This window comes from Carex rostrata, chromosome 22 (assembly GCF_964058835.1).
Source record: "Carex rostrata chromosome 22, lpCarRost1.2, whole genome shotgun sequence".
Taxonomy (NCBI): Eukaryota; Viridiplantae; Streptophyta; class Magnoliopsida; order Poales; family Cyperaceae; genus Carex; species Carex rostrata.
In genome coordinates this window covers 6512775-6538738 of record NC_135939.1, presented here as the reverse complement: position 1 = coordinate 6538738, position 25964 = coordinate 6512775, and the positions used below count along the sequence as shown (strand labels likewise).

Below are 25964 nucleotides of genomic sequence, written 5' to 3'. Positions count from 1 at the left end.
GCGGATTTATTAGATGAACAAATGAATATGTCCATTATGTGGAGAGAAGTTACTGATAATTGTTTATTTTAGGAAAACAAACTACTGGAATTGGAACCTTCTCATTTACAAGAATATTGAAATGCTGATTTATGCATAGTTAATTAGCTGTTGGGTTATTTTTACCTTTGTTTAGTTAATCCAGTTAAATACAGTAGTCGCTATATAAAGTAGATTGTATCTCCTCTTTCAAATACAATGAAATCAATTACTGTTACAGATGAATATCCTCTAGTTTATCCCTGTTTTCTGGATGCCTTCTTTTTTTATAAGACTTTAAACATTGGTACTTATTTCAATCGTTAAAAGAGACAAGGTCAAACTTTGTGTTTTGGAATAAAATATATCCTTGATAGAGAAGCTTTGGAGGGAAGCTAAGAGTTTCAGTTTAGATGTTAAGATGATGAAGATGGAACCTCTTTTTTTTTTTTCTTATTGATCAATTCCAATCATGTTGCTAATTAAAAGGGACATCTCCATTTTAGAAGAAGGGTATATTTGTCTAAATAATAAATTTATTGAGTAAATGAGAATAAAAGAAAGAGTGTTAAATTTGTATGGGGATATTGGATATTAAGATGTTTTAATGGGGATATTGGCTATTTTAAAAATTTCCATGGGTACACAAGAAATTTTCCCTATTTTTATTTGCATATTTTATTCTTTAATTAAATAATTAAAATTTTCGAAATATATATTTTTGTTTTTTAATTTTCTTGTTTTATAAAAAAATATAATTTAGTTGAAATTGATTGCACAATTATTTTTATTTTCATTTTTTGTTAGTAATATCATTGTATATGTGCGAAATAAATGAGTTTTGATGTTCTATTTGTAAAATATAATAAAATTAATTATTATAGTTGTATTATTCGTTATTCACCCGCTACCGTTTCGTTACCCGATGATTTTATCGGGTAAGGATAGAATAGGGTAAGATCATTCTTAGTGTGTACGGGTATGAAAATGCTTCCACCCTACCCGTATCGTACCCATTGACACCCCTACTTCTACATTATAATTATTTTTAATGTATAGTTGAATATATTTAAGTAAAGCAATTGTAGAGAAATAGATGGGTACCTTAGATATTGATTTCACTTAATTTCATATCTTTTTTGGTTGTGTAGATTAAATATGTCTGTTGATTGCGGAGATCTGCGAACCTGGTAATTCTAGAATTTTTCCAAAAAAAATGGCTATTGGGTTTTTTTTTCAGTAATAGTAAAAAATAAAATAAAAAATAGGGCACTTAACAATCTCAGGATTCGATCTGACGATCTAGATCTACATTTGTTTTGAAATAGTCCTCCCCATGCAATGTCCAAACTGAAATTTTGTAGGACTCATCCATACCATTTTTAACCAAATGAAACTCCACCTCACTACGTGCCCGAAAGACTACATTTCGACATTTACAACAGGGGCAACGGATTGTGTTTGCTTGAGCTACGTTAGCAAAAGTCGATGCCACAAAATCTTTCATTCCTTTCACATAACCAACAGTTCTTCTATCAAGGTCCACCCAACTCTTATCCATTGTAATAATTAAGCTTCTTCAAGCCTGTAACAATGAAATCCAACATCAATATATTGTTTCTAATTATGGTGTTTTGATGTTATCTAAATCATAGATTAATGGTAGGAAGAAGTGAAAAGATTGAATGAAAAAAAATGCTTCATCCAAAGAAAAGAAAAGAAATAAAAAATAGAGAATTCATGATATAAATTGAATGAAAAAAAAATGAGCACTACTTGCACATTCCGGGAAGATCTTCTATCAAAGCAATTAATTACAACAATCAGGAAAAAAAAAATATAATTACAAGCTTCTGTTTGTGGGTATTTATAACTCAATGGTCATTGGCTATATTCCTAACATATATGTTGTTGGATTTTTTCCTAATTACAGAGATTGTGATAGGTACTAAATATGGCCTAATTACAGAGATTTATGCTACTTGATCTCTTTCCTTAATGAACCTGTGATGATTTTCTGAGACCAATTAATTTCTTATTTCTAAACAAATTCTAGTTATTATTTCTCAATATCCTTAATCCTTATATTCCCATCATAACTGTATAGAGGTCTGATAAGTGGCACAAGAAAAAAATAATTGTGCTGAAGAAATGTATATGACAAATCAGAGGAAGTTAGTTAAAGGATAAAATCACAAGTAACATCTCTATCATAAGATGACAAGTATATCTTATATGAAATTTTATTACATAAAAAAGCTATGCATATAAATCTAATATGCACTAGATTAATCCTTTTAATTATTTTTTCTGAGTTTGGTATTGCCAGCAGCTTCAAAGCGATCTGAAATAGGAGTTTGGAACTAAGAAAAGAAAAATGCAAATGGGCTGAGAAAATATAATCACAGGATAGTCTCGTTGGGCTGAAAAGTTTTGTTTTAACGAAAAATTCAATCTGATCCATTAAAATTCTGGGTCCTCATCCCTTGAGTTTGCATCTGCACCGTCCGTTTAGAATTCGGGTGCAGGAATTGGATACAATGCCGAAATGCGAAGAATTTAATTCGTCAAGGTTTTAGTAGTCTGTTTGCTGATTTTGACATACTAACAAGTGTGAGCAAATTGTTCAAAAAAAAAAAAAAAAAAAAAAAAACGAGAAGAAGAAGAAACACAAGGTCAATGTACACATTTCATCTTGGACTATTTCAACAAATTACCAAATAAGCACAACAATTGTTTATTATACAAAAAAAAAAAAAAAACCACATTTCATAACCGTATTAGCATGACGATCGTTTAAAAAAGAACGAAATAATTTTCTTTCTACACCAGAAGTCTGATAAATTGATAAATTATGCTACTGCTGGCATGTCTGCTAGCCAGGGGTCAAGTGGCCTACCAATTGTGTAGACAATGTACCCAATCTCTCTGAGCTTCACCGGATCTACCATGTTGCGGCCGTCAAACATAAAAGCCGGCTTTTGCATCCCGTCATAGATTCTCTGGTAATCTAGGTTCTTGAACTCATCCCACTCAGTCAGGATACACACACCATGGGCCCCCTTGGTCGCTGTATACGGGTCCCACGCCATAGTGATTTGCTTTGTTGCAGTTGGGCTCATCGGCTGTAGTGGGATCGGGTTGTCCCAATCCAACTTGTTTGTGCCAAGATCATACTGAATTTGATCCGCAGTGACTTTCGGGTCGTAGATGCTTATAATGGCATTCTCCCTTAACAAACCCTGAGAAACATAGATCGATGCCGATTCTCTAGTATCCGCAGTATCTTTTTTAAATGCAAAACCCAAAATGGCAATCTTTTTCCCTGATACTGTGTTGAACATGGAGGAGATAACACGGTTCAGAAACCGTCTTTTCTGGTAATCATTGATCTTGATTACCTGTTTCCAGTAATTTGCTACCTCAGGAAGACCATTGCACTCACAAATATAAACCAAATTAAGTATATCCTTTTGAAAGCACGAGCCACCGAACCCGACACTTGCATTCAAGAACTTCGGTCCAATCCTCGAGTCCATGCCAATTGCATATGCCACCTCAGATACACTTGCTCCCGTGGCCTCGCACAGTGCTGACATGGCATTTATGGAAGAGACACGCTGAGCTTGAAAAGCATTGGATGCAAGCTTAGACAACTCAGCCGACCAGAGATTTGTTGTTATGATCAAATTATCAGGGACCCAGTGCGCATAAATTTCCTTCAGTTTCTGAACAGCCTTTCGTCCTTCCGGTGTTTCCCTTCCACCGATTAGTACTCTTTCAGGATATAATAAATCTTCGATGGCGGTTCCTTCGGAAAGGAACTCAGGGTTGGATAGGACTTGGTATTTTACACCGTTGCTATTGTGATTCAGTATCTTTTCGATCGCCTCTGCAGTTTTTACTGGTACTGTAGATTTTTCGACCACGATCTTGTCAGATTTGGACACGTCAGCGATCATGCGAGCTGCTTTCTCCCAGAAGGTGAGATTAGCTGCCTTTCCTGTAGTATCATTGTTTGCATTAGATTTGAAATACATTGAGAAATTAAGGGACAATGAATTAGGAAGAAATTAAAATTAACATATTTACCAGCACCGAGTCCGCACGTCTTGGTTGGGGTGTTTACAGAAAGGAAGAGAATTTCGGAATCTGCGACATGTTTCTCAATATCTGTGCTGAAGAAGAGATTGCGGTCTCGGCAAGCCTTAACTACATCATCAAGATCGGGTTCATAGATCGGGAGCTTGTCGCTGTTCCATGCATCAATTCGGGCAGCACTGATGTCTACTACCACAACCTCTACCTCTGGACACTTCAGAGCTATGACTGCCATTGTGGGTCCACCCACATATCCAGCGCCGATGCAACAGATCTTCACCATTTCAGTGAAATTTAGAACTAATTAACCTGATCAGGACAAAAACAATTGGTCACTTTTAAACCCAACAATTATATATCTGACAGATATCAAAAGAGAATAATTGGCAATTCACAGACTCTGCACAATGTTCCTTAAAATTAAATGGCAAATACATGAGAAATTGGTGAGAAATTACACAAAGGGAATTCAAGGTCTGAAAAATACCTGAAGAATTGGTGAGATATCAATCAATCTGAAGAGAGAGAGACAGAGAGAAGAAAGAGAGATCTAGTTGACCTTGTTTAAACTGGGAAGAGTATGGCAACAGAGTGGCATTTAAATACTAGAACAGCAAAGACGGAATCAAATATGCTAGAGGAATTGTACATGGCTGAATTGGTATAATAATGAGAGAAAGATCAGTATATAATACCAGTATAAGAGAAGAGCATAAAAAATTGTCGGTACGGATTAGTTGTACCCTATCAGTTTTTATTGTTGAATTTTTGGTAAAGCTTAAAGTCAGAATGCACAGAATGCACGTAGAGGAACTGGAATAAATAATTAAGAAAAAACAATACAAACTTATGAGCATCTCTCTACTGTAACAAATTAATCAGAATAGAGAATAACAACTATTGAGTTATCTTGTTCCATGGATTTTTTGTTTTTTAGTAAAGGTTGGAGCTTAAGTCATCAAATTATTTAATATTCACAATAAATTGTCTTTTCAGATTTTTAACCTGCGACCTTTCACACGGAAAACATTGTCTTTGCCACTAAATCAATGACTGTCTCTTCATTGCAGATATTTTAAACTACACAAAATTAAACTAAAAAGCTCCTAACCTTTTCCAATAATAAATTTATCCAATCTGTACGGTTTTCAGCATTTCTTTATCAATCATAGAAGTTCTTAGTCGTTTCTATGATTTTAAGAGTTTAATTATATATATTGAAATTTAATTGATTTTATTTTTTTTACTTGTAGTTAGTGGTTAAAATTACATTTTGTGATTATGGAGACTTGAGTTTAAATTATATATTACATGTTGTATATTTTATGTTTCAGTCCTTCCATAAGAAAATTTTGGTTTCGCCTTTGCGGTAACTAATGTTTTATACTGCTAATTCTATTTCATACTGCCAGTTTAAATTGATTTTCTTTTTTAAATTGATATTTCAAAAACTGAAATTTTTATTTATACCATAAATCCAAAATTAATAAATCAAAACACTCCAATATCTAAGAATTCTAAAAATATTCATGCCAACAAACATTTCTGCGGCCTCAAAAATCGAGGTCTGCGACCCTAATTTAGAAGTCTCCCAGTGATTTAGCAACCCCATTTTTTATTTTTGATATGTGGTACTATGTGGTGGCACTAATTTCAAGGACACGCCTCTTTTTTTGAGATGGCACAGATTTCAAAGAACAATCAGTTTTATTTAAAGAGAATAATTTTAACAAGAGGATGGTTCAAATGCCTCTATTTTTTTGTGCCTCCATTATGTCTCTATTTTTCTTTATTATTTTCAAAATTCAAACAGTCGATTCGAACCGCTCAACCTAACCTCCATACTAAAATATGTTTGGAGACCAAATTTTATATTTTTAAGAATTTTTTTACTATTTTTTTAGATAGATACAAAATCAGTAAATCTAAACTATCTAAAAACAGTATTTTTGTACTTATCTAAAAAAATAGTAAAAAAATTTCTAAAAATATAAAATTTGGTCTCCAAATATATTTTAGTATGGAGGTTAGGTTGAGCGGTTCGGATCGACTGTTTGATCTTTGAAAATGATGGAGAGAGATGGAGGCATGATGGAGGCACAAAAACATGGAGGCATTTGAACCCTCCTCTTTTAACAAAATTTATGTATAAAAAAAATATGAAACCTCTATTTCATTGAGAGGCTCTTGGATTGAAACTGCATGATCAATTGCAGCTCTTAGTCTTTGAGACACAGACATTTGACGATTTGAGTAATTTCGAATTCTCCTAAGAACAGAATGTTTTGGCAAAAATGTCGGTTTCAAAAGGGACACGTGTATATTTCTGAATAAAAGCCAATGCGGCACAGATGATCTACAGTTCTTTGGGCAGGAGAATATTTCAAACTCTACCAACCAATAATTTAACCAAAAGCAAAGTCTACAATATTTTCGTTTATTGTTTATTTTCTCAATTTGACTAATAAATGTCAATGGCCTATCTGTGATCAGAAGGCCTGAATATTATTATATGTTTTGGGTTGCTTGTTAGACAGAGCAGCTAGCCTGGCTATGATTTTTTGTTTCCAGTTTCCTTCATCCAACAAGGTGGTTGGTAATGGACCTAATGGTGCTTATCTGTTAGTTTATAATATTAAAATAGATTGAATTTGGTGTATAAAAAGTCTCTATGTTAAAATGCATTGTACTGGCACCTTCATTGATGAATTGCATATTTTGCATGCCTACCTCTTTTAATTGTTGGTTTCCATTGACTTAAGAATAACCAAAAATGGAATTAGAATCTGCATCGTTAATATCAAAGATAGAATAATTTCCAGTCAGTAGGACTGTAGGAGAATCATACCGAATTTTTTATTAATAGAAAAATAAATAAATAAATATTGACAATAGGAAAGAAAATGGCAGAATTTTGACATCTATGAAGATGACGTTATAAATAATTACAACCTATTTAGCAAAATCTAATTACTCTCTAACTAAATAGCGGAAAAAAAAAATTATGGACTTCATAGTCCGTTACGGCCAGAGAATACCTGGACTTCATAATCCATCACGACCAGAGAATATTTTCTGGACTTCGAAGCCACGAAGTATGAGGTATTCTCTGACCGTGATGGACTATGAAGTCCAGAATTATTTTTTTCCCGCAATTTAGTTAGAAAGTAATTAGATTTCGATTAGCTGATCGTGATTATCTGGATGTTATAAACTATCACGTTTTTTCTAGATGTCAAATTTACATCATTTCCTTCTCTATTGTGGATATTTATTTATTTATTTTTCTATTAATAAAAATTCGGAGAATCATATACACTTCAGTCATGTTCTACAATTATTACACTAAAATTGCCAGACTGGTGAATTTTTTTTGTAAACCATAAATAATTAAATGAATTTTATGGAACTAATATGATGACTTTGTTTTTTTGAAAAATCATAAGGACCGTGGGGTTCCCACGATCTCACAATTGCCTTCTCCCCAGACCGTGGGAACCCCACGGTCTCAACCCTTTTTTTTTCCAGTTTTCTCAATTCTTCGCAATTGCTGCACAATTTCTACTGCATGAGATCCCTATTTTTTTCCTTTTTTTCTCCTTTTTTTCTCCAGGCCAAGTGGTCCGCACGGTCTACACAAAATTTACTCCATACCGTGCGGACGGTCCGGTCTTCATTTTTTTTTTGACGGTTCGGTCCAGTTTTCAATAATTATTATTAGTTTGACGAACTTTTTTTAATATAAATATCCGCAATTATGAATAAATGATTAGAATAAATTGTTTATGTAGTACAAATGGTTTATGTAGTAATTGTAGTATAAATAAATGATTTATGTATATTTTTTTCTTTTTGTAGTATAAATAGTTTATGTGTATTTTTTTTAGTAGTATAAATGGTTTATGTTGTAATTGTAGTATTAAAAAATAGTTTATGTAGTAATTTATTTGCATGTAGTAATTGTTAAATTATTTATTTATTTGCATGTTGTATGTAGATGCATGGTTTATGTGCATGTAGTTTTTTTTAGTGTAGATGATGCATGTAGTATTTTTTTGAATTATTTATTTTGTAATTATGTAGATGCATGGTTTATTTGCATGTATTTTTTTTTAGTATAGATGCATGTAGTAATTGTTGAATGAATTTTTTATTTGCATGGTTTATGTAGATGCATGATTTTTGCGCATGTAGTTTTTTTTTAGTGTAGATGCATGTAGTATTTTTTTGAATTATTTATTTCGTAATAATGAAGACCGGACCGAACACTGAAAAAAAAAATGAAGACCGGACCGTCCACACGGTCTGGAGTAAATTTTGTGTAGATTGTGCGGACCACTCGGTTTGGAGAAAAAAGGTGAAAAAAAGAAAGAAAAAAATAGGGATCTCCTGCAGCAGAAATTGTGCAGCAATTGCAAAGAATTGGGAAAACCGGAAAAAAAAAAAAAAAAAAAGGTTGAGACCGTGGGGTTCCCACAGTCTGGGGAGAAGGCAATTGTGAGACCGTGGGAACCCCACGGTCCTTATGATTTTTCAAATAAAAAAAAATCATCATATTGGTTCCGTAAAATTTATTTAATTATTTATGATTTACAAAAAAAAATCCAGACTGGCTCGGTTGCTGTGATGCTGTGAATCTGTGATATTGACAAGAGAGTCATAGGCATGTGACTATCTACCGCCATATTATTTTATTTTATTTTTCCATACTAGTTTTGTTAATTCACAGTCCGATATGCTATATATATAATTTATTTGTTTATTGTAATGACATAAAAAATGGGGAGCAAAATCGTATATGTGATTTGACTTGTGTATTGTTTATAATTTTTGTTTGTTGAGAGGTTGCTATTTCTTTATGTTCTCCGAAAACGACACGCTGGTTGTTGTTATATAATAAATATATTAATTGTACAGATTCCTTTATTTCCTCCAGTCTCTATGAAGGCATGAATAATGCCAGCTTCAGCTTGGGAATTTATGTAACAACCATTTCGCACCACAACGTATCACGAAATTAAATAGAATTAAGGAGGAACAAGGTAGAAACCCAAAAACAAAAAAAAAGGAACAAGGTCACATTGCAATTTTTTTGATATCAAAAAGTTAAGTGACTTAATCTCCAACCTTACTCAATTTTTTGTTTATAATTTTAACCACGGTACTAGTGTTTTGCATAGTAATTTATAAGTCAATTTTAATACATTTTTTTTTATTATTTATTAACTGTTTTACTTTATACTAATTTAATTCAAAAATTTATAAATTATGCATGTAAATGTATCATTTATGAATAAGTCGATTGGTTTTAACGATTATAAATTGTCATTTAAAGTAAATTTGATAGTATATAAGTTAAGCTCACAAAAAAAAAATTGGTGGGCTTAAGAATTTCCAAGTTCTACTCAACTCTAACGTATTTTAAGTAAATTATTAATCTGAAAAAAAAGTGAACCATATCTAATTGTTCAAAATAAATTCTAAACAAGCTTAATGTACTAATTGTATACTAAAATTTTCATCAAATTATAAGCAAAATTTATTATTATGAATGTGTGATTCATTCTTAAAATTCGCGTCCACATCTTGAAATTAATATAATAATACTTATTATATTAGCTCTTTTCTTTCTAGGTTCTACATTTCACCTCTTCAATTTATTAATAAATAATAATTGCGCTGCAAAATAAAATAAACGATTGCTTTTAGAATTCAATTATTCTTCTTCATGAACTAAGAATTATGTTTCACTTTATATTTATATTTTCTTTTAAAGTTTAAACAGTGAACACATCAACATGATCTTTATATTAAAATGTGCTTATAATTATTTTATTAATTTTTAAATAGATAAAAAATTTGTTGATTCAGAAAATTCTGAACTATAAAAAAAAAGTAATTTTCAATCTATCTAAAAAATAGTAAAAAATTTCTAAGAAATATAGAAATTGACTTTTAAACACATTAAACAATTCGAATCGAATGATTAACCTTTAAAAATGAGATATGAACGTAAAATAAAACATGCTTCATAAAGCACATGAGCTCCAATAAAAATATGGATCCTGATAATTGTCCCCGCACCTCTACCTCCATTTATCTTCGCACTTAACTTCCATAATTGTCTTGGGGGCCACAAAAACTCCAGTACTGATTTTTTTTTCTAAAGTATTAATCTCCATGCAATGAAGTATTTATATCTAAGAACGGAAGTATTTATACCTATAAGGTGAATAATTTTTACATCAATAATTGTCTCTCCAACCAAATCTCAAATTACATGGGAGACCATACACGTTTTTAGAGTTTTTTTTTATTTAATCTTGTCCATATTTTTGACAATCTATGAGAGATTTTGCAAATCTAAAATCATGAACATCTTCTACGCAATTTTCTTTTTCAAATGAGATCCATGATGACATACTTTCGGACTCGTCGTCACACAAGTATTTATACTTCTTCATGCAAGTATTTATACATATACTTGCATGTACTTTTTACATATGAAAGTATTAATATCAAGCATTACAAGTATTTATATCTATGCATTGGAGTATTTATACCTATGTAATCAACTATTTTTGTTTGAAAAATATTAACGCAGGGACGATTAGATAAAGTTGATGCAGGGATGTGTGGTCCCCACTACTTCATTTGATGAATGTTGATGCGGGGACTATTGAAGGATGGAAAAGGGGTGGTCATATCAAATTACGCATGCAAATATTAATATCTTATTTTGTAAGTATTATTTTTTTATATTTTAGTATTTATACTTATAAAGGTTAACGCAAGACGAGTGTAGTAACTGAAAAATGAGAACTATATAATTAGTAAGGACTATAGTATAATTTTTTTTTAATAAAAATACGGAGATAAATGGAGAAATAGAAATGTGGAGATAGATTATGATTATTCTAAAAATATATCACCACACTATGTTGCCTAACCACATTATGCTTGAGACTTGAGAGCAAGTAATATGGTCAAAAGTGCCATGTGCCTAACCAGTTCAGATTGATAAGACTCCAATAAAAGAAGCTGTGGCTCTTGTCATTTTTCCAATAAATAATGGCCAATTTATATGCTGAAGTTCCGGAGAAATGTGCGCGTAACAATACTTACTATAGCGACTTTGTCAAACCACCCCCCTCTTTTCTCATTGCCAAATCAGAATTCTAGATTTTTGTATTTTAAGTAGTTGACAGCTCATAAAAAAAAACAAAATTGGTACGTCATAAAGGAGTCCTTTCAGACATTTTTTATTGCTGTACCGACAGTACCGTACTTAGTTTTTAAGAAAAAAATACGGAGATGTATTTATTCTCGTAATGAAATAGGTCAGAATTGGTCAAGGAAGTTCATTTTAAGAAAAATACAGAGATATATTTATTCTGGTAATTAATTCATAGTATGATTAGTATAACATTAATGTCATTTAAGTCTATATAATATCAACTCTAAAATCTATCAAATTAATTTTAGGGTAATTATAATTTCCTCAACTTATCTATCTCTCAACTAACTTTATATTTTAACTATAACTATAACTACTATTTCTAACAACATTTATTTCTTTTCTCTTTCCTCTCTCTCTTTCTCTTTCACCTTCATTTTTTTCTTTCACCTCCATTTTCTTCTCCCACCTCCGCCTCCGCCTCCCTCTCCCACCTCCATTTCTCACCTTCGCCTCCCACACCTCTCCTCACCTCCGCCTCTACCTCCCTCTCCCACCTCCGCCTCTGTTTTTCCATCGATAAGCTACCCTCTCTCTCCCACCTCCCACCCTCTCCCACCTCAAAATGGTAAATATAATAAGCTTCCTCCCTCTTACACTTTCGCATTAATTTTTTTCCTCTATGCCTGCTGCTCCCGCTCTAGCGAACGTTCTGCCGGAGATCATCCGTCACTCCATCCCAATCAAGTACGCCTCTGCCACGAATGAATACTTCAACGTGTATGAATGAATACTTCAATGTGTATGAATGAATACTAGAGCACGTCTCTACCGGGTCAGATCCGTCACTGTCGATCATATCAAAATAATTTTACATATGTATATGCAATTAATCTCTTTCATGTTTATGTTCCCCTTCCTCGTAGAGTAGCGAGTTTTGCAAAGAACAAAGCTTTATTAATTGTGAATTAGGCCACTGCGTATTAAATAAATGACATAAAAATAAATTTTGAAAAAAAAAATAGAGATATATGAATGAATACTTGATGTTTTAGATATGAAACTTCAATGTGTATAAATGAATACTTAATATCTTAGGTATGAATACTTGCGTGACAAGATATTAATACTTGTGCAACAGACAACTCAAAAGTATGTTAGCATGGATCTCATTTGAAAGATAAATTTGTATAGAAAACGTCCGTGGTTTTAGATTTGCAAAATTCTTCACAAATCGTTAGAAATATTGGTTAGATTGAACGAAGAAAAAAAAACTCACCTCTAAAAACGTGTAAAAGATGGATGAGTGATTTGTCCAGTTTTTATATTTGCACTTACACGACGAGGATTAATACTTTCTCGATAAGAGATGAATACTTGTGCAACGGACAACTCGAAAGTATGTCATCATGGATCTCATTTGAAAGATAAAATTGTGTAGAAAACGTTCATGGTTTTAGATTTGCAAAATTCCTCATAAATCATCAGAAATATTGGTTAGATTGAACGGAGAAAAAAAACCACCTCTAAAAACGTGTAAAAGATGGATGAGGGATGAAATTTTTTTGATAAACCATAATTAAGAAAAGAATTTTTACCATTCCAGCATGAGTGCTTTTTTTTTCAAAAACAAGAAGGACCGGAGGAGCCCTCCGATCTCAAAATTTTCCTTTACTCAAGACCGAAGGAGCCCTCCGGTCTCTCATAATTTTAACCGGTTTGGTCCATTACAATTGCATTATAATTCGGGTGGCACAGAGAATCCAAAAACTTTAAAATAATTCAAGACCGGATGGCCGGTCCGGTCTCAACCCAAAAAAAAATTCAAGACCGGATGGCCAGTCCGGTCTTAGCCGAAATAATCAATTTATTAGCCATGGACCCCACCACAGATCAAAATCAATAATTATTTACACCGCACCAGATGAATAATGCACCACAGATCAATAATTGATTTACACCACAGAAGCCTGTCTTTGTCTATGTCTCCTCCCATTTTCTTCTCCCTTCCTTCTTCTCAAACCGTTCTTTCACCATTTTTTTTTAACTCTTCAAAGTAACGTAATTTTAATTCTAATTATATAGATTTGTGTATTTTTGAAAGAAGAACAAGAAAAGCTTCAGATCTACAAGTTTCGTTCGGTATGTATTTAATTCTTTTATTTTTAATAAATAATATGAAATTATGAATAAATGGTTAGAATAAATAGTTTATGTAATAATTGTAGTACAAGTAAATAGTTTATGTGTAGTTTTATCTTTTTGTAGTATAAATGATTTATGTAGTAATTATAGTATAAATAAATTATTTATGTAGTAATTTATTTGCATGTAATATAAATAAATGATTTATGTATATTTTTTGTAGTAGTATAAATGGTTTATGTGTATTTTTTTTTAGTAGTATAAATGGTTTATGTAGTAATTGTAGTATAAATAAATGATTTATGTTGTAATTGTAATATAAAAATTGATTTATGTAGTAATTTATTTGCAATTAGTATAACAAAAATAGTTTATGTGTATAGTTGTATGAATGATTTATGTAGTAATTTATTTGCATGTACTAATTTATTTGTATGTAATTTGCATGTAGTATAAATAAATTGTTTATGTAGTAATTATAGTATAAATGATTTTTGTAGTAATTGTAGTAATTCATATTTATTTTTCTAGTGTAATTTAAGTTTATATAGTGTAACCATTAATTGTAGAATTATTTAGTGTACATGCATGTAGTAATTGTTGAATGATTTATTTTTTTTAGTATAATTTAGATTTTTGTAGTGTAATTGTAGAATAATGTAAAGTAATAAAATGAATGTTACTAGTTAATTAGGTTTGCATGTCGTGCATGTTAATATTGAATTGGATTTGCATGTTAATATTTTTTTGTATGTATTTATTTATATTGTAGTGAAAAATGCAAGATGAAGATTCTTTATTGCAGTTGCTTCCAACAGAAGTTAAAATGCATGTGGCGAATACGAGGGTATTTGTTTAATATTGGTTTGAATTTAAATTGACTTATTAAATTTTAGAATTCAAATTTAATTTTTGGTTAAACTTTTTTGCATGTCAATTATCATTTCAGCCCGATTATGCACTACGTCCTGATAGTGGCAAAATGGACGTTGAATACCAAGAAAATATGAAAGAAGGTTTAAAGAATTTAGGCTTGTATCAGATGGTTAATGTACATCATTGTCTGATTGAAAGAGGATTGATTACTGCTCTCGTTGAGAGGTGGAGGCCTGAGACGAATACTTTTCATCTTCCGGTGGGAGAGTGCACAGTGACATTGGAAGATGTTAGCTGTTTGTGGGGCTTATCTGTTACCGGTAACATATTTTTTATTGCTAATTTATACATTTGTTATTAATTGAAATTTTGTACTAGTATAATTTTGTTTAACATCTATGTTTACAGGGAGGGCTATCTCTGGATGTACCGATGATCATTATTCACAATTGATCTTAGATTGCCTAGGACATGAAGTGTATGATGGTTTTGAATGGGATGATAACGATTTTTATTATAAAAAGGTGGAGCATGGGGGTAAACCTAACGAGAAAACAACAATCTTAAAGAACTATATGCGTCTTGTATGGTTGAGAACAAAATTTAACAAGCTGGACTTGGAACTAGTGGATGACCAGGACATAATCAACCAGTACACATGAGCATATGCAATGGACTTGTTCGGGTCTATCATGTTTTCGGATTCGAATTCAAGTTCTGTCTCATTAATGTACTTACAATTCGTGGAAGATTTGAGTCCTCAAGGTGTCAACTACTACAACTGGGGAGGTGCTGTGCTCGCTTGCCTGTATCGCGAGTTGTCACGCGTTTCCAGATATAAACTAGCTTCAATTCATGGTCCATTACTACTATTGCAGATGTGGTCTTGGACTCGGTTTGCTATAGGCCGGCCCATACCACATAACCCAGAATTTGGCGACGAAGTCATGGATGAGAGACTGGCTTTTGGAGCAAAGTGGACTATTCCGCATGATTGGGGTGGTAACCCTAGGAGAGGTACATTTTAATAATAAATATTATATTTTTTCATATAAGTTTGTGTTTATTCAATATGTAATTGTCATGTGTTTACAACTTAGGCACAAAGCAATGTCGAGATCAGTTTGAGCGTTTGAAGGCCAATGTTGTCAACTGGAGGCCATACAGGGGTTACCAATACCTCCAACCTTCGGTCGGGATAAGAGACAAGGCGTTCTTTACATGTCGCGTGTGGTGCATCCATCTCTGGGTGGTAGAGATTCACCTTCCCGAGAGGGTTTTTCGGCAGTTCGGGTTATTTCAGGCAGTTCCTCCGCCTGCTCCGCCATCCTTCAAAGATCTTGAAGAGATTCGCAAATGGACACGAGCGGATGGGTTGTATGGTGACGCAACCTCTGCAGACTAGAGCGAACATTTTAGTGAATATATCGCGGCACCTTCTCAAAATTTCGTAACTCGGTATGAAAATGGAGTCCTTACTCCTTATCTTCCGGATAGGTACGATTTAATTTAAGATAGAAAATAAAATATCTACATTTAACAATGCTATGAAATAGTTAATAAGTTTTATTTTTTCCCAAGGTATCACGAGTATATGGAATGGTTCTTCATCAATGGCATGTATACAATTTTTCAGCGTCAGGCCAATCCTGAAATTCTAAGCCAGGCAATGCCCGAAAGCCCATGCTACACGGGTAAAAATACGGATGCCAATTTTTGTAGATGGTTCGTGCTCAATTACGTATTTTGTGCCTGGGGTGGACAACTGGATTGCACCGAGCAGAGAAGGTAGCACTTCGTAGGCTTTTTCCCAAGAACCAAATAAATCAGCAATAGCCAACTCCCTCCCTCTCCAAATCTTGTTGTATGAAGGCTGAACCATTTTGTATTTATTTCTAACTGCAAATCGACATGCTTTAATTGACATCTCCAAGTCCTCCTTTAGACCAGGTTTGATTATATCTGCAATCATCCTAGCAGTCAGCTGACGACTGTCAACTTTACAAGCAATACTGTAACAATTGTGCTCGTATGAGTTTGTTGCAATTGTCGAATTTCCTGTCTCAGTAGTTTTTGCGTATAACCTCCATGGACACCCCTCTGCTTTACATATAACAATATAGCCAGTACGATTGGTATGGGTTTGTTGTAATTCTAAGTTATGATCTAGGGCAAATTCACCTAACTGGGATTTAAGATTAGCTTTGGATTCAAACATCTGTCCCACTGAAAATTGACCGTCAATTCTAGGTGGATAATCAAAAAATGTTTCATCCTTGTACGGCATCGGCACATCGTCATTAAATGCCATAAAAGGATGCTGCAATCCTCGATTAATAAAGGGAATAGACATTTCCCACTCCTTCATTACATCTATTTCAGCCATGTCATCTTCCCCGACAACTCGGTCACTAAAGTCAGAGTTTGTGTCTGAGCTAGTATCATTATTCAACTCGTGAAAACGATTTACCATATCATCCATTATCGGTATTTCAGGGGGGTCATCAAAATATATGGGTGAATCAGACACCGTTGTGTGTCTGCTACTTCCAGGTACACTACCCGGATATGGGTCATAATTGGTCTTATAAACAACTGGTACTGACTCAACCATTAATTCAAGAAGTTCAAAATTCAGTACCGGAGTGGCATGTCCAAGCACCATGTGCCATATGTCTTCGCGGTCTATGTTAAATAACTGGTATTGTTCTGCTGAGTCAGGTGGTGCCGTGTTCAAACGAGCCATGATTGTCATATTGAACTGGCTAGGGAGCAAACGAATGCCAACATATATGTGTTTTCTTAGCTCATCAAAACTTGTTGAGTTAGTAACAGGAAATGTGCAGGTCGGTGCGTCTGAAATTTCGCGTCTATGATAAACATTTATTATTACTCCAGACATTATCTGAAAAAAAAATTAACAATCAATCATCGATATCATTTTTTATTTTAAGACTACTACATACATACTGTAAAACAGACTTCTCGACACTATAATACTTTAAAACCTAAACATATAAATAAAAAAAAGATACTAAAATTTTTAATTTCGCAATTTTACAGAGTGATCAAATCCACACTTTAACACTACTACATACAAATTGTAAACAAAACTCATCGACATTGTAAAACCTAACATATCAAATCCATACCATCCAAAGCGATTAAATTTAACCATTTTAGTAACTAATTTTTAATTTTACAACCTTATAACTACTGTAATTGAAAAAAAAACTTACTACAATCTTTAGATGAAAGCTACCAACATAGAAGAGGCCAATCTGTAACAACACAATATTTCAGTGGAGCTTGATTATCAGCTTAAAATGACGGAGAAGAAAAAATTTACAAGATTAAGTTTCTGAGTTTATGTTAGACTGAGGGGAGAGAAGATGATTTATAGAAAGAAGAAAAGAGAAAAAAACGTGGCTGCACAGTCACCGCACCGACGCACCCAAAAACGATAAAAATTGGTGAGACCGGAACCTCCTGGTCTTGAAAAGAAAAAAAAGTGAAAAAAAGAAAAACAAATGAGTCGCTGCACAGTCCGCCGCACCATCAATAAAAAAAATGTGGAAAATTGTGACAAAGTGTTAAGACCGGAGGGCTCATCCGGTCTCGAGGAAAGGCAAAATTTGATACCGGAGGGCTCCTCCGGTCCTTCTTGTTTTTGAAAAAAAAAAAGTACTCATGCTGGAATGGTAAAAAATCTTTTCTTAATTATGGTTTATCAAAAAAATTCTGAGGGATGTGTCCAGTTTTTATATTTGCACTTGTACGATAAGGATAAATATTTTCTCGATAAGGATGAATACTTGTACAACGGACAACTCAAAAGTATATCATCATGGATCTCATTTTAAAGATAAAATTATGTTAAAAACATTCGTGGTTTTAGATTTGCAAAATTCTTCACCGATCGTCAGAAATATTGATTAGATTGAACGAACAAAAAAAAATCTCACCTCTAAAAACGTGTAAAAGATAGATGAGTGATGTTTTCAGTTTTTATATTTGCACTTGCACGATAATGATGAATATTTTCTCGATAAGGATGAATATTTGTACAACGGACAACTCGAAAGTATATCATCATGGATCTCATTTTAAAGATAAAATTATGTCAAAAACATTCGTGGTTTTAGATTTGCAAAATTCCTCACCGATTGTCAGAAATATTGATTAGATTGAATGAACAAAAAAAAAATCCCACCTCTAAAAACGTGTTAGTTTTTTTTTTTAAATACTTGATATATTAGGTATGAATACTTGATGTGTTATAGATGAATACTTGCGCGCGTTAGTTGTAAAATCTTTCAAATATTATGTGGTCTCCAAATAGTAAGTGGTCACCCTAGGTAGTTAGTAGTTATTGAAGTAGTTAATGATTGGGGGATGAAATGGGGGATTGTTACAGGGGGATAGCTAGGTGCTCCCTTAATTTTAAACGGTGAATCTAAACCGTTCAAATCGATCTACTTTATTAGTTGTGCGTTTATATGCAAATTTATAAATTTTCGAACTTATTTAGTACCAAGTCAAGCTGTCAAATGAGTGAGTTTTAAAGTTAATTTTAATACATTCATTTATCAACATTTTTACTGCTTGATTTGATACAAAAATAACTCGAAAATATAAAAAATTTGCATGTAAACGTATCACTCGTAAAGTAAATCGGTTTGAATTAATCGTTTAAAATATATTTAATTAATTTTAAAGTTAGTGTCATATAACACTGATATCATACTTGCCGGACTCATTAATCCATCTCACTTTCTCTCTCATTCACATCCTATAATTTCAGTGCACATCTAATTTATATTCAACGTTATGATGCATATATTAAAAGTATTATTAAAATTAAAAATTAAAATGTAGATCAATTTTAGTGTGCATAGCATTTTTGTCTAAATATTATCAAAAAAATATTATTTAAATTAAAAAAATTAAAATGTAGATCAATTTAAATTAAAAAAAAAGTCTAAATATTATCAAAAAAAATATTATTTAAATTAAAAAATTAAAATGTAGATCAATATTGGTGTGCATTTAGCATTTTTGTCTAAATATTATAAAAAAGAGTACAATTTTAATGAGATTTTGACAAATAATAAAATTAATTGACTCTGTTTGTTTGACGTGTATATTCGTCCCATATCTTATTATAAAATTTAACGGGCTTATGTTATTTTAGTAAGTTAGGAATATAGCTATTATACTAATTAACTTAAGCACAATATATTATCAAGAAAATAGATTATTTTATTTTAAGATAAGATATCCCAACAGACGTAAGGTGTTCTATCAATCTATTATTTTTTTCTACCCACCTAGATTTTTTTAATATAGATTTACTCTTTAGTTTAGATTATTAAATTTTTAATAAGTTTAGATAATTGAACTTGTCTGAATCAATTCTTAATTTTTTTTATTTTTTATTTTATTTTATTTTATGAATTGCCACCTTTCGTATCATACTTGTGCACATGCGATATTATTATTATTTGTGTAGATTTTTGTTTAAAATTGAATAGTTCTCAATAAATTTTCTTCCTATCTAAAAAATAATAAAAATAAAAAATTTAGTTTATAATAAGATTTTGACACGTTAGTCACATTTAACGGCTTCAGATCTCAAATTTTGATATATATAGAGAGAGTTGGGTTATTGTGCTTCATGAAGTAAGGGCAAGTTTTACTTCATTAATTCTTATTTCTTTGATCATGAAGTTCAAAAGGTCGATCCGAACCGTTTAAATATAATCTCAATGATAAATATGCTTGGAGACCAACTTTTATATTTTTGAATTTTTTTATTATTTTATTAGAATTTTTTAGAATTGCATTTTTTCAGAAAATTTTACACTATAAAAAAAAAAGTGATTTTAAAAAATTCTAAAAAAAATACTAAAAAAAGTTCAAAAAATTGTAAATTTTGGTTTCCCAAAACAATTTAATATAAATAATATGTTGAACAATTTGAATCAATTGTTTGAATTTTAAAAATACAAAATATGAGCGTAAAGTAAAACATATCCTTTACTTCATAAAGCACGACAGTCCAAAACTCTCTCTCTCTCTATAGTAGATTCCTTTAATTAATTTTATTTATATATCAAAATTTTGTAGAAAATGAAATCTGAAATGTTAATCTTAAAAAATATTAATCAGCAATATATATCAATCTGCACTATACATAGTACCATAGCCTCACTCTTGTAGAGTAATCCGAAACTTTTATTTATACCCTTTCAAAAAAAAAAAAACATACCTCCAAAATGTGAGAATTTCACATTTTTTCGGGCCGCTAACCCAACCTGCAACCTGTTTACGAGGAAGCTGCAGATTGGCTTAGAAATCCCTCAATATTTAAATATATTCAATATTACAGTATATTTTTTGAGCTTTTAGAGGGTCGCCAAGCCAATATGCGGGTCCGGATAAATATGGAATTTTCTTATTTTGAGAGTGTTTTGTTTTCTTTTTATACCATTAATTAATAATTTCGGTAGAGTAATTTATATTTTTCTTATGGTACGTTTGGATGAAACAAATAATAGCTCGGAATAGCTTGCTAACTTCAAATTCGGAATAGCCGCTAACCCAATATTTCATAAAAATTCCTTGTATTTAGAATAACATTTTTTTTTACCTAAACATGAAATAGTAAGAATAGCTTGCTAAAAATAGTAACTATTCTTGTGTCATCCAAACGTACCAAATTAATATGAAACTTTGTCTCATCAAATCTGACAGTGTGGTCCCATTGTACATACCAGCAGCCCAAATGTACAACGATCCGGTCCAGATCCTCTTTCGTCTTCTTTTTTTAGTACTGTTCGACTTTGTCACAGAATATTTGTGTTTAGATCCGGACCGTCAGATCCACCCAACCTGTACCGTACCGTACCATTGACAACCCTACTTGAGTGAAACCTTTGACGCCCGTAGGCTTTCCATTATCACAGAATTACAATACTTGGATGACGCGAATAGTTGCAATTGCCACGCTTTCCTAATTTTGTCCAAAGGTCTGAACAGTCAACATTTCGTACAGATTCATTCAAGCGAAGTATTCTCTATTCTCTATTCTCAAATGCAAAACAGCGGGCTCCGTTGTCTTATCAAATCTGACAGCGTGGTCCCAACCGATCTACCAGTGGCCCAAATGTACAACGATTTGGCCCAGCTTCTCGTCGCCTTCTCCTTTCGTAATTCGTACTGTTTGACTCTGTCAGAGCTTGCTGATGCAATCGCTATCCCCAAATCCGATATTACCAAACTCAGGCTCAAAATATTATTACCAAACTCAGGCTCAAAATATTGATTGCAGGGAACCAAATCAATATTTGGTTGCAGTAAAATGTCAATTTCATGTGAGCAGGGTGAAAAATATACCGTTGATTTTGTGTTTCAATTATGCTTCACATTCTTTGCTTCGTTTTCAAAGTCCAAATAGTCAATCTAAACTGCTCAACTTGATCTCCGTATAAAATGTGTTTCGAGACGAAATTTTATATTTTTGATTTTTTTTTTTACTATTATTTTAGATAGTTACAAAATTATTTTGATTTTGGTGAAAATAATGAAAAAAAAAATGATGAGTCACATAAGCACCTTTTTAAAGGAAGAAAAGCATATTGTTTTCATTAGACACCGACAAACACTTTTTCTTTAAATGTGAAGAAAAGCATGTAAAATTTAGGCGGGCAAATTAGATACACGAGAAAATAAGCTTTTATCAGATGATTGAAAACATAAATGATACAACATAAATAAAAAGTTTGAAAGTATCCAACACCATTTGCATTACGAGTTATTAGGAGACTTAAAACTAAGATCTGATAAAAGAAAAAAAAAAGTGAATATATTTAGTGTCTGTTTTAATCAAATAATTAAAAATTATTATAAATCTTTTTGTTAGAATTGATGTGGTGGAGTAAAATTGTTATAATTTAAAGAATAGAACTAGGGTGTTCTTAAGCTCATCAAGTTCTTTTCTGAACTTAGTTTCAAAATCTATCGGATTGACTTCAAACGATGAATCTAATTTGTTGAACCGATTTGCATTACGAGTTATGTGTTTAAATGTCTAATTTATAAATTTTCAAATTAATTTAGTATAAAATCAATCGATAATAAAACGATAAAAAAAGAACGTATCTTTATACTATATGAATTCAAAAATTAATAAATTCAACATGTAAATGTATTACTCGCGAACTAGTTTGATTTCAACGATTTAAATCGTCATTTCGATAGATTTTGGAGTTAAACTCATAAAAGATGTTGTAAGTTTAAGAACACACTGGTTCTACTATTAACTAATTTTATATATTTATGTTGATCTCTTGTTGCGATGTGGCTCGAATATTCACGTATTAAGTGCAAATTTAAAAATAACTATTTTATGAAATCATGGACTTCAAAAAACTAAAAAATAGTTTTACTATGAGAAATTACTTGAGCAAATTAAGAGCAAGTGTTTCCTTGAATTTTTTTTGTTTTGAAACCAGAAGCTTCAATGGTTATGATGCTGTTCAAATATTCACGTATCAAGGGAAAATTTAAAAATGACTATTTCATGAATTCATGGACTTCAAAAGACAAAAAAGTAGTTTTATTATGAGATTTTTTTTTAAAACTTTATAATGAAAAGTTACTAACTCAAATTTGGAGTTACAGCTTTCTTGAGGGTTTTTTTTAGAATAATTATATCATTTTTCTCACTCCTGTCCTCTCATTTATCTCTCCACTCTCTCTCCAAATTAACTTTTTTAACTGTCTTTTATTCTCCCATTAATTCCGCTAAGAATTTTCATTTATTCCCGCATTAATTACTGTCATTTAATAACAATCTCCGCATTAATTATATTGTCATTTTAATAACAATCATCACATTAATTATATTCTCCTCTAATAACAATCCCCGCATTAATTATATTGTCTTTAATAACAATCTCCGCTAACAATTATTTATCTATTTATTGATGTTTGAGAAAGTATTTACCATTATTCTGACAAATATTTATCATTATATCTCAGAAGTATTTATCATTGTCCCTGACATAATAATACTTTGATTTGATTAAACATTACTTATTGACAAGTTCAAGAATAAAGTTCAAAAAAAATATTTATCATTGTCTTTGACGTACATATGTTTTACTGAAAATTGCAATTATGTCTGAGAAGTATTTATCCATGTAACATAATGTTTGTATAAAAGTTATATCCTTACCACTTAGTAATCATGTTATCAAAACGCTTAGTTATGATGTAGTTTTGACCGAAATTTCATACATACTTAGTTGCATTAGATTCAACATATCAAAAAAGGAGTGTGCATGTGATCCATGACATGATGTCTCTTGGTTAAAGGTCTCCAACAAAATTGCATCTCCAATGGATAAATACAAGGATTAACATATATGTGCATACATACATAAGAAAATTATAACGTGCATGCGTACATACATAATAGAGAATAAAAATTCTCAATTAAATTTTTCGTCCAAAATTATAGAAAATATTTATACATAAGAAAATTGCAATTATGTCTGAGAAGTATTTATCCATGTAACATAAAGTATTTATCATTATGCTTGAGAAATATTTATCATTAATATTTTACTAAAAGTTGCAGTTATGTCTGAGAAGTATTTATCCATGTAACATAAAATATTTATTCATGTAATATAAAATATTTATTATTATGTCTGAGAAATATTTATTATTGATGTTTTTACTTAAAGTTGCAATTATATTTGAGAAGTATTTATTCATGTAACATAAAGTATTTATCCATGTAATATAAAATATTTATCATTATGTCTGAGAAGTATTTATCATTGGGTGAGGGGATTGTTTATTTAATGGTCCCCCAATTGTGCAGGGATAATCCAAAAAAAAGGAAATTTTGTGCGAAAAAAACTGACAAGTATTTATGAGGAAATTGTTTATTTAATGATCCCCAATTGTGCGGGGACGATTCAAAAAAAAAAAAAAATTGTGCGGGGGACAATTGATAGATTGATTTATTCTTTCATAAGTAGAGATCATTGCATAATGATTAATACTTTGCAAATTCAAGATAAATATTTTGATACTTCAAGTTAAATACTAACAGTTTACGAAGAACTTATTAATAATTGAGCAGTCCCTTCATGATTTTTTTAACAGTTTGTACGGATTTTTTTACAGAAAAAAAACTGCGGAGATTGTTATCAAGATCATTTTTTAAAAACCAGGGACTTCAAAATCACCAATATAGGAAGTAATTATTCTGTGGGTTTGGATCCTTATCTTTTTATTAAATCTAATAGTCAGGATGTAAAAAAACCAGGGGCTTCAAAACCACCAATATAGAAAGCAAATATTCTGTGGGTTTGAATCCTTATCTCTTTATTTAATCAAATGGTTAGGATGTAAATAAGTTTCTTATTTATACCTCATAACCTAATGTTCAAAATTTAGTGCAAGATTGCCGTGATCGAGTTTCGGTTCTTTCTCTTCCGACAATATTTTTACTTTGTTAATTCTCAATTACAATATTTTTACTTTGTTAATTCTCAATTACAATATTGCTTTCTGTCGTGAGACCAAGAACTCAACACCAAAACTGTCCTTTAGACACTTTTGAAAAAAAAAAATAGTTGCTATATATAAGACAATAAAAAATGGTAAAATATTTCTCCTAGCATTTGTTCCAGTTGTTATTTTTCAGCTTACATTTTAAGATTTTTTTTTTTTAATTTGGATCATCTTATCTTAAAATAATGTACAAAATTGATTAGATAATAGAGTAGAATTTTTAAGTTTACCAACTCTTTTTGTAAATTTAAATTTAAAATCTACCAGATTGACTTCAAATAATAAATCCAAACCGTTTTAGATTTACTAGTTGTTTGCAAAAATTGGTACGTTTTAGATTTCTTGTAATTAAATTGGCAATTTTAGATTTATTGTAATTTTGAAAGAGTTGTTACTTATTTACCGTAGAGTCATTTTTGATGTTAAATGTCTTGCGAATCTTTTTCCGAATTAATCCAAGATAAAAATGTTTTCCAAATTAAAAACATAGATATTTTTTTGTTTGTGGTAGATCCCATGAAATTTGTAAGTCCGTTTAAGTTTATGTGATCTAATCGTCCGATTTACTAATGCATATGTGGGGCCATTTTGAAGGGTTATAGGCTTATAGCTTTTGCGACAGCGGGCTCCGTTGTCTCATTAAATCTGACAGCGTGGTCCCAATCGACCAACCAGCGGCCCAAATGCACAGAGATCCGGCCCATCTTCTCGTCGCCTTTTTCCTTCCGTACTGTTCGACTCTGATATAACGGCTATCCCCAAATCCAACACTACTGACAATATTATCAGCAAATTGAACCTCAAAATTTTGATCGCAGGAACCAATTCAATATTTTATTTGCAGTAAAAGTCAATTTTATGCTTCCACGGAGCCATGTGTACTCGGACGTTTTGACTATAATACCCTTGCTCAGTCAATTGAAGTTGTCTGCTAGAGTTTCTGATCCAGTCAAAATAAGAAAAATTCTTTCAAGAAATGTCAAGGGCGAATCAGTCCAATTATATGTGGCAATACCACCATGTTATATAGATATTTCTCCCATTATTTCCAATA

At 31.6% G+C, this 25964-nt stretch overlaps 2 protein-coding genes across 3 annotated transcripts; one reads left to right on the top strand and one right to left on the bottom strand.

Annotated features, from left to right (window-relative positions):
- Positions 1-2702: 2702 nt before the first annotated feature.
- Positions 2703-4690, bottom strand: LOC144574394 (UDP-glucose 6-dehydrogenase 5-like). Its single transcript, XM_078324354.1, has 3 exons — positions 4607-4690; positions 4111-4428; positions 2703-4021 (listed from the first exon to the last, which is right to left on the bottom strand). The coding sequence occupies exons 2-3, from the start codon at positions 4400-4402 to the stop codon at positions 2871-2873; spliced, it is 1443 nt and encodes a 480-aa protein (XP_078180480.1). The 5' UTR covers positions 4403-4428; positions 4607-4690; the 3' UTR covers positions 2703-2870.
- Positions 4691-13302: 8612 nt separating this feature from the next.
- On the top strand, positions 13303-16597 carry LOC144574393 (serine/threonine-protein phosphatase 7 long form homolog). 2 transcript variants are annotated; one of them, XM_078324352.1, is made up of 6 exons: positions 13303-13438; positions 14214-14288; positions 14391-14637; positions 14726-15334; positions 15418-15814; positions 15899-16597. In XM_078324352.1, exons 4-5 carry the CDS (start codon positions 14989-14991, stop codon positions 15720-15722), a joined length of 651 nt encoding a protein of 216 aa, XP_078180478.1. In that variant the 5' UTR covers positions 13303-13438; positions 14214-14288; positions 14391-14637; positions 14726-14988; the 3' UTR covers positions 15723-15814; positions 15899-16597. Both variants share the same exon structure in this region, with proteins under 2 accessions (XP_078180478.1, XP_078180479.1).
- The last annotated feature ends 9367 nt before the right edge of the window (positions 16598-25964 follow it).

What these genes read in the sequence shown, in the direction of transcription:
- LOC144574394 (XM_078324354.1), bottom strand. Translation starts at nt 4,402, where the DNA reads ATGGTGAAGATCTGTTGCATCGGCGCTGGATATGTGGGTGGACCCACA. An exon ending in GACGTGCGGACTCGGTGCTG is followed by an intron (nt 4,022 to 4,110) that starts GTAAATATGTTA and finishes ATGATACTACAG; the next exon opens with GAAAGGCAGCTAATCTCACC.
- LOC144574393 (XM_078324352.1), top strand. Translation starts at nt 14,989, where the DNA reads ATGGACTTGTTCGGGTCTATCATGTTTTCGGATTCGAATTCAAGTTCT. An exon ending in GGGTGGTAACCCTAGGAGAG is followed by an intron (nt 15,335 to 15,417) that starts GTACATTTTAAT and finishes TTTACAACTTAG; the next exon opens with GCACAAAGCAATGTCGAGAT.